The sequence below is a fragment of the Arachis duranensis genome, chromosome 2 (genome assembly GCF_000817695.3).
Source record: "Arachis duranensis cultivar V14167 chromosome 2, aradu.V14167.gnm2.J7QH, whole genome shotgun sequence".
Classification (NCBI taxonomy): Eukaryota; Viridiplantae; Streptophyta; class Magnoliopsida; order Fabales; family Fabaceae; genus Arachis; species Arachis duranensis.
In genome coordinates, this window is record NC_029773.3 from 64,065,833 (window position 1) to 64,075,236 (window position 9,404).

Genomic DNA, 9,404 nt, shown 5'->3' on the forward strand with positions numbered 1-9,404 from the left:
TAATCCCTCTCAGACTCTCTATTCTCACATATGCTACAGTGCCTACGGACCCTAGCTAAATACTCAGAATCTACCACAGAAGGGACTCTTAGAGGAAGAGGGTCTACCCAACCAAGACCACATGGAATCTTAGTCGACATCGCTTGAAGAACCTTTCGAGACATAAAATTCTTACCTACAAAGAAGAATACAACAGCAAGCAAAAATCACATAAAAAAGACAGCAAAAACCCATTCAGCAAAGCAAAAAACAAAACCCAACGAAGAAAATACGGCAGCCCGGAGCAAAATACCAGAGAAACAAAAAAGAGCCCCCCCATACAAACAAGCAATGGCGGCGCCTCTTTTCGGGGCAACCCAGGCATAAAGAAAAAGAAAACAAACATAGAGCCACACAAAGAACAGAAGCATATGTGCACAAGAAAAGAGAAACATGGGAACAAACCTGGAAGAAAGAAACGAAGACGACGAGCTCCGAAGCAAAGAGAACGAAACGACGGCACAGAGGAAACCCCAGAAAGACACACGGAGAGATTCGGGGAAGCAGAGCAAAGAGAAAGAACAAGCAGTGCTCGAAAAAGGATAAAGAAAAACAAAACGCAGAAAAGGAGGAAAGGGGCAAATAAATAAAGCCTTCACAGGGCCCGAACGGAAATCGAGGAAAAACGGTAAAATGCAATAAATGCACGAACGGCCATGTTTGAATTTTGAAAAATTGTTCATACCCTGACCGAGCTCCTCCAACTCGGCAAATTTATAAAAGGTCCGACCTCGTCCTAAGGCTCACGCCTAAAGGTCGGACCTCGGACAATAAAGCAAGGAAGGCCCATCAAAAGGAACGCAGCCCAAAACCTAAAGGCCGAAAAGGCCTAGAAAAGGCGGTTCCACAAAGATAGAGATAAAACTCCCAAAGATAAGATAAGATAAGAATATCTTATCCAGGGAAGATCACGGCCAACTACTATAAATACACTGGAGCACCCAGGTATGGCATTCATTCCACATTCTACACATATCTGCTTGGACCCATGCTAACTTAAGCATCGGAGTGTCATTGCAGGTACAACCACCAACCACTCCGCATATCAAGCTCGGGTCCCTGAACCCCCACCTCGGGCCTCTCCAGACGACCGAGCTACACGTTTCAGGTAACCCTCGGAATAGATATGAAGTTCTAGGATTGCCTCTGGCGTCCCAGAGTCTTATATCTTACATCACTGGACACTGTTACCATACTAAGAACCTTCGGTTCTCATACCATATTCTGTTATTGTTATTCAGATGTAGGTCGTAACCCACCACGGTGAGTTGCTTGATGGTGACAGAGCGGAGGATCTTCACTATGTTTTGAAGTCTTTTTTATTATTATGTTTAGCTTCTCTCACTTTTGTATTTATTTTGCCTAGAGACTTACTTTGAGAGGAAGTTTGTATAAGCTGTTTTACTTTCTAAACTCTGTTTTTGAGTTTAATCCTTCATCGGGCTTCTAGAATATATTATTTCTTTCTATTTAATATGTATAAGCTTCAAAATTGTCGTAACCTTTGATTAACCTTTGCTTTACGACGTGAGGTAAGACTTAGGGTAATTAGGGTGTTACAAAATAAGCCCAACTTGGTAATTAAATAAATTCAGCCTTGTTCAAAAATTATTTCACAATAAGTGGCTGAACCTTGAGACTAAGGAAGAATAGACAAGCCCATAACCAAAATGGATGAATCAAAGAAAGAAACCCAAAGTTCTCAAAGCATGCTTCGGTTACTCCATCTCTTGGTAATTGGAACTTAAAATTCAATTTGATTTAATTTTATTCAAAGTTTCCACCGAAAGTTTCTCTCTTCTATCTCCTCTCTCTTGCTTCGGTCACATCATGTGTTCATCCACAAAAAAGAAAGAAGAAAATAGAAGGTTCAGAGATCAGATTTTGAAGAAAGGCAAAAAGATTTTTGCCAAATCAAGGCAATGAAAAGGACTTTGGTCAAGAAGAAAATCTCTCTCGGTCAAAGCACAACAAAAGTTTATTTCCTCTTTTATGTTACAAAGAGGAACGAAGAAGAAACTTCAAGGATTCAAGCATGGAAGAAGTAACAATGGAGAACGTGAAGCCATCTTGGGTCAGAACCATATCAACTATCAGAATAAAAGCTTGGGGCCAAAGTCAAGATCAATGGTCAAGATTGAAGAAGCTTGAAGAAAAAAGATGAGAGAGAAGAGGTGAGCATGCATGCAACAACCTCGGGCCTCTCCCTCCTCTTTGTTGAAGCCGCTGTTACTCTGATGTTGGAGAAGAAAGAAGGTGTGAGGGTTGAACAAGCTTCGACCTTGAAAGCTTTACCTTTCTATATTAAGGGTGAACGACCAAGTTTGAAGGCAAAGAGAGTAAACGAAGAGCACAGAGTTCACTCTCATAGCTACCCAAGCTGTTAGAGTTCTTCTCCTTCATGTAGTTTATTTTGTATTTTCTTTTTCTCAGTTTAGATCTGTCTGAGTCTCATTATAAAAGGCAAACATGGTGAGGTTTGTAAGAAAAAAACAATGAGAGAAAAAAGACAGTGAGTTAAAATAGTGAGAAAAAGCCATAAGATGTCTCAGAAGTTCTTTGTACATCTTTATGTTTTGTGTCATGATCCTGTGAAAATTTCCTTACAAGTTGGGTTAGCACTTTACTGTTGAAAGCTAGATTTGAGTCCTAGTCAAATTCAGATTGGGTTTAGAATATGGATTTGTTCCAGATAGGATTGGGTAGATCCTAGGAAAGCATTGGTGTTTGTAATCTTGAAAAAGAGATAGTGAAATTCTATCATTGTTGTGATGGAGACTGGATGTAGGCTACATTACACCTTGTAGCTGAACCATGATATATCTGGGTATTATTCCTTCTTCCCTTCTACTTTTCTGTTTCTGTTACTTAGGAGACAAAAATGAAAATGTCTCTGAGCTGACCATGAGACAAAAGAAAAAATATCTCCTAAGCTCCCTTGAGAAAGAAAAAGTAATATTCTGCAGAAAGAGTAGTTAAGATTTAACTCTCCTCCTCTTAGCCACCGATAACCATCAAATACATAGCAGCATCAAGTGAACCTCAATTAACACACAAATAAGTCGAAATAAATTAAGAAATTAACAAAAATTATTTAATGATGGCAGCAGAGAAAATCAGAACTAATAAAAATGTTTGTAAAATGTTGGTGTTATTAGCGATGACAATAACGAAAAGAAAAAGAAAGACGCAACATTAAGAAGAAGAAGGAGGAGGAGGAGGGAGGGGGGAAGAAGAAGAAAAAGAAATTGCATGCGCGAATTTAGAGGAAGAAGAAGAAGAAAAAGAAAGACGCATAATTTAAAAAGTTGTTATAACAACTTGATTAATATTTTATTTAGATGTAGAACTTTATTGTTTTCAAATTAAATGCAGCCTATAAAATAAGGTTAAAGTAAAAATAGTTATAAAAAAATTAAGTGCATATCAATTTGGTTTTTGAAAGTTTAAACGTTTCAACTTTCAAATTGGTCTTTAAAAGACAACTATTAATTAAACTATGACAATTGATATAATCACTATTTAGTTAGGTTTTCTAATTGTCTTTTAGGAGTAAGAATAAGTAAATATTAAAATTGGTTTCTAATAAATTTTAGAAGGGATATTTTGATTTTTAATAAAATTTTATTATTCAATGAAAAATCTCGAAAATTATTAGATTAGTCTTTCGTCGCTTTTAATAAAATTTTTAGTATTCTTAGTAGCCAGATAAATTTATAACAAATTTTATTATAAAATAATTTAGTTTTCAAAAATATAATTATAAGAAAAGAGACTAATTGGCTTTCGAAGACTTCTAAAATAATAAAAAATTATTAAAGATCAAAATGTTTGATCCAATTATAGTTATATATTATGAATTGAACCCTTCATTTCATAATTCATACTATACTGGTCAAATAAAACAATAACGGTTCAAATATGTATTTGGGCATTTTATTTCATCCAGTAGCTGAATATGCACTTGGTTATTTGGCATTCCAGCCATGCCTGCACATGAAGAGTCTTATCAATATGGCAGGGTGGTGGAATAATACCAAACATTCATAAGAAAAAAATGTTTTTTTGAACAACATAAATAATAGGTTAAAAAAAATTAATTTTAATTTTAAAAATCAAAATTTAAATTAATTAGATATAATTTTTGTTAGTAACCTAAAATTCAATCCGATATTGTTAACTTTTTATATAAATTCAATATTTTGTTAATTATTCAAATAATTAATAGTTAGTACCTCCTATAAAGAGAAGAAAGAGTCTATTGGTCCTAATTAAAGAGCATTAACATATTCATTAACAAAAAGTTAGTTCTCTATTATGGACCGTTGCAGGTCTAGCCCGATTGGCAGTCGGGTCGGGGCACTATTCCTGACCCAAGTCCGAACCATCCCTCAGCAGGGAGAATCCAACGGGTCGGTTCCTAACACTCGACCTGAAGCACGAACGACTTACCATCTGTACGACCTACGCCACCGCGACCAGCGACCGGTCGGGTCGGTTCCCTCGGGATAGCACCCGAAGCCCCGATCCAAAAACCGGAACGACCTAATCCTCCCACGTGGACCAGGACAGATCGTAGAAGCTTCCTGGTCAGTGGGCTAGGTCACCTATAGGCCCACCCAACATAGTATATAAGGGAAGAGGCCACCTCTTCCCCCGAGGTACGCATCATTTTACTTAATTTGGCTCTCACCTCGTACGAACACTGACTTGATCGTTGAAGTGTCCTTGCAGATGGTTATCCCCCTCGTCCATGCCACCTTCGGTGTCGCCAGATTTTGACCCACACACCTACTCCCGATCCAAGTCAGCCCAAGGCCTCATCCACTCATCACAACCCGACCCCCCGAGCACCCGAATCTCGCAGGTAGCGAACATTGGCGCCGTCTATGGGGATCCTGGAGCAGACATGGAGCGACTCCCCACGTCGGAGGAGCTTCGGGAAGGAGGATGGGCCCGCTTGAGTAGGGCAAGTTCGATGGCTCGTGGCGCCGAACACCCGCGATCCTCCATTCAGCCAAACCAACCAATCTACACGAAGGCCCCAGAAAGACGTCCCTTCGGAGGAACGGGAGCCGACGGCGCTAAGATTATGTAGGAGCTTAGACACCGAGTACAAAACCTTGAAAGGGAGCTTGCAGCGAGGAGTCGATCCCACGGAGACGTTAGCCGATCCCACGGAGACGTCAGCCGATCCCACACCCGCTCCCCCTCCCGAAGATACGAAGACCGAGAGAAGAGCCTAACAAAATGCGATGAGGCGCACACACAAGCGACCTCCCGACCTACCCAAGGTAGGTCCGAGAGCCACGGGGAGTCCCAAAAGGGAAAAGCCAAGAAACGGCTGGAACCCGTCATCATGGGGACAACCCCTTTCCACCCCTCGATCCTCAAGGTCTGGCTTCCGAGAAATTTTGACAAGCCAACAGAGATGAGGTACGAAGGGACTAAGGACCCCCAGGAGCACCTCACAGCCTTTGAAGCGCAGATGAATTTGGAAGGGGTAGGCGACGCGGTCAGGGGTCGAGCATTTCCCGTAACGCTGGCTGACCCAGCAGTCCGATGGTTTAACGCACTCTCGCAAGGGTCCATCACGACCTTCATGGACATTTCCCAAAGCTTCCTAGCTCGGTTCATAACACGCATAGTCAAGGCAAAGCTCCCGATTAACTTGCTAGGGGTCACTCAAAAGCCCGGAGAGCCGACCAGAAAGTTTCTGGATAGGTTCAACGACGAATGCTTGGAAATTGATGGCCTCACGGACTCGGTTGCTAGTCTCTGCCTAAGAAATGGCCTGCTAAATGAGGACTTTAGAAAGCACCTCACGACCAAACTTGTCTGGACCATGCAGGAAATTCAAAGCGTGGCCAAGGAATACATCAATGATAAGGAGGTGAGTCAGGTTGTAGCAACCAATAAACGGTAGCTCTCGAACCCCTCAGTTTGGCAGGCCCCCAGGTCGACCGATATAAAGAAGCTCCTAGGGACGGAACCCCGGCCAAGCACCCCAAACAACCTCCATGGGTGGGGAGGTTCACCAACTACACGCCACTCACGGCGCCCATAGTGGAAGTCTATCAGTAGATTGCGGACAAGGAAATCCTATCCAGACCCAGACCGTTAAAAGAGAGAATGGAAGGCAACAAAAGCCTCTATTGTGATTATCACAAGGGATTCGGTCACAAGACCCAAGACTGTTTCGACCTCAAAGATGCTTTAGAGCAGGCCATCTGGGATGGAAAATTGAGCGAGTTCTCCCGACTCATCCGAGAACTAAGAAGACGGGAACGGGAGTGCTCCAAAAAAGATCGTAACCGGACTGTCAAGGCAAGACAAGAGCCCACAGGGAACACCGAAAACCCCCCAACTTTCATGGTTAACGTTGTGGTCAGGCGCGATACCCCCCCAAATCTAAGTCAGCAGCAAAGAAGGATACCCGGATCCTTTCTATCTCGACAAGAGGTCCCACCGCCTCAAGCAGAAGACCCCAACGATATCCTACGGTCCAGAAGATCAGTGGTTTTACGATCTCCCTAAAACACCCCCCATGGTAATCACGGCAATTGTTGGGACCGGGTTAGTCAGGCGAATCCTCGTCGATACTGGGGCTAACTCCAACATCCTATTCAGGAACGTATTCGACGTCATGGGACTCAAGGAGTCTGACCTCAAGAGTCACCAGCACGGGGTTATGGGGCTAGGCGACAACTATATAAAGCTCGACGGGATGATCTCTCTCCCAATCTGCCTTAGAGCCGATGACGGTAAAAGGTCGGTTATGGCGGACTTCGTAGTCCTTAGAGACTCCACAGCCTACAACATCATTCTAGGAAGAAAGACCATCAATGAATTTTCAGCCGTGATATGTACTAAATTCCTAACAATAAAGTTCGTGACAGAAAAAGGAACCGTTGGCTCCATTAGGAGAGACTTAGAAGCGGCGGTCGCCTACGACAACGCCAGTCTCTACCTAAGGAAAGAGTCTAAGAAGGCAGCTGGTGTGTTCTTGGCAGACTTGGACGTAAGGATGGAAGTCAAGCCGAGACTAGAACCAGAAGGGGACATTGAGAAGTTCCAAATAAGGAAGTCGGCAGAGCAGTTTACCTTCGTAAACAGGAACCTACCCCACGAGCTCAAGGGCCCGCTCATGGAGGTCGTAAGGGCAAACGGCGATCTCTTCGCATGGACACCCTCAAACATGCCGGCTTGGATCCCGAAGTCGCATCCTACCGACTAGCTGTCAAACTAGATGCCAAGCCAGTAGCCCAACGACGAAGAAAGATGTCCCAGGAAAGGGCCAATGAAGTCACCAAGCAAACAGCCGGGCTACTAGAAGCCAGGTTCATCAAGGAGCTCGAGTACTCCACATGGATGTCCAACGTCAAAGCATGCCCTAAAGACTCCTTCCCCCTCCCCAACATCGACACCTTGGTAGACTCAGCGGTAGGATATCGTTTCCTCAGCTTCATGGATGCATACTCCGGTTATAACCAGATCCCGATGCACCGACTTGACGAAGACAAAACAGCGTTCATAACTCCAGGAGGCACCTATTGCTACAAGGTAATGCCATTTGGGTTGAAGTACCAAAGGCTAATAAGCAAGGTCTTTCACGACCTCATCGGCAAGACAGTAGAAGTTTACGTCGATGACATCTTGGTAAAAACAGTAGAACCGAACAGTCTTATAGACGACCTCCAAGCTGTCTTCAAGGCACTAAGAAAGTTCAAGATGCGGCTCAACCCACTTAAGTGTGCATTTTCCATGAAAGCAGGGAAATTCCTAGGCTTCATGATAACGCAAAAGGGGGTGGAGGCCAACCCAGACAAGTGCGAAGCCGTGCTCAAAATGACGAGCCCAGGGTGCGTCAAAGATGTGCAGCGACTTACCGGGAAACTTACGGCTTTATCCCGCTTCCTCGAAGCCTCGGCAAAAAAAGCCATCCCGTTCTCCAACCTAATGAAGAAAGGGATCACCTTTGAGTGGACCCCGACATGCGAAGAAGCATTTAGCCATTTCAAAAAGATACTCTCAGAACCTCCCGTGCTCAGCAGACCCAGAGAAGGAGAACCTTTGTACTAATACTTGGCAGTGACCACACAAGCCATGATGGCAGTCCTTGTTCGAAAAGAAGACAAGACTCAACGCCCAATATACTTCATCAGTAAGGTACTCCAAGGGGAGGAGTTGAAGTACACCAAGTTGAAAAAATTGGCCTACGCCCTACTGACCTCGTCAAGAAGGCTAAAACAGTACTTCCAAGGGCAAGTAATCATCCTGAGAACTGACCAGGCTATTCGGCAAGTCCTTCAGAAACCCGACCTCACGGGAAGAATGATGGCATGGGCAGTAGAGCTGTCTCAATATAACTTGCAATACGAACCCAGACAGGCAATCAAAGTCCAAGCAATGGTAGATTTTCTGGTAGAGGTCATAGGTGACTCACCCGACACACCGAACACACGGTGGAAACTCCACGTTGACAGAGCATCCAACCAAATATTTAGAGGAGCTGGCATCATCCTTGAGAACTCGGCAGGAGTAGCTTACGAACAATCGATCAAATTCGATTTTCCAGTCTTCAACAACCAGGCAGAATACGAAGCAGTAATAGGAGGGTTAGTCCTAGCTAAAGAGGTCAGAGCATCAAGGATAGAAGTTACCAGTGACTCCCAGATCGTCACCTCCCAGATAAACGGCAGCTACCAGGCTAGAGACACACTACTACAAAAGTAACTAGAAAAGGTAAAAGAGCTATGAAAAAGCTTAGAAGAATTCGTAATCCAGCATGTCCCTAGAGAGAGAAATGCCCAAGCAGATCTCCTTTCCAAGCTAACAAGCACCAAGCCCGGGACGGGAAATAGGTCTCTAATCCAAGGACTGGCAACCGAACCAGTGATGAGCGGATAATTTGTACGCTTTTTGGCATTGTTTTTAGTATGTTTTTAGTAGTTTTAGTTGAGTTTTTAGTATATTTTTATTAGTTTTTAATTAAAATTCACTTTTCTGGATTTTACTATGAGTTTGTGTGTTTTTCTGTGATTTCAGGTATTTTCTGGCTGAAATTGAGGGACCTGAGCAAAAATCTGATTCGGAGACTGAAAAGGACTGCAGATGCTGTTGGATTCTGACCTCCCTGCACTCGAAGTGAATTTTCTGGAGCTACATAAGCCCAATTGGCGCGCTCTCAACGGCGTTGGAAAGTAGACATCCTGGGCTTTCCAGCAATATATGATAGTCCATACTTTGCCCAAGATTTGATGGCCGAAACCGGCGTTCAAAGTCACCCTCAGAATTCCCAGCGTTAAACGCCGGAACTGGCACCAAAGTGGGAGTTAAACGCCCAAACTGGCACAAAAGCTGGC

At 43.5% G+C, this 9,404-nt stretch overlaps 1 protein-coding gene across 1 annotated transcript; it reads left to right on the top strand.

Annotated features, from left to right (window-relative positions):
* The first annotated feature begins 5,398 nt into the window (after window positions 1-5,398).
* Window positions 5,399-5,965, top strand: LOC107474653 (uncharacterized). Its single transcript, XM_016094290.1, has one exon. It carries the CDS (start codon window positions 5,399-5,401, stop codon window positions 5,963-5,965), a length of 567 nt encoding a protein of 188 aa, XP_015949776.1.
* Window positions 5,966-9,404: the final 3,439 nt, after the last annotated feature.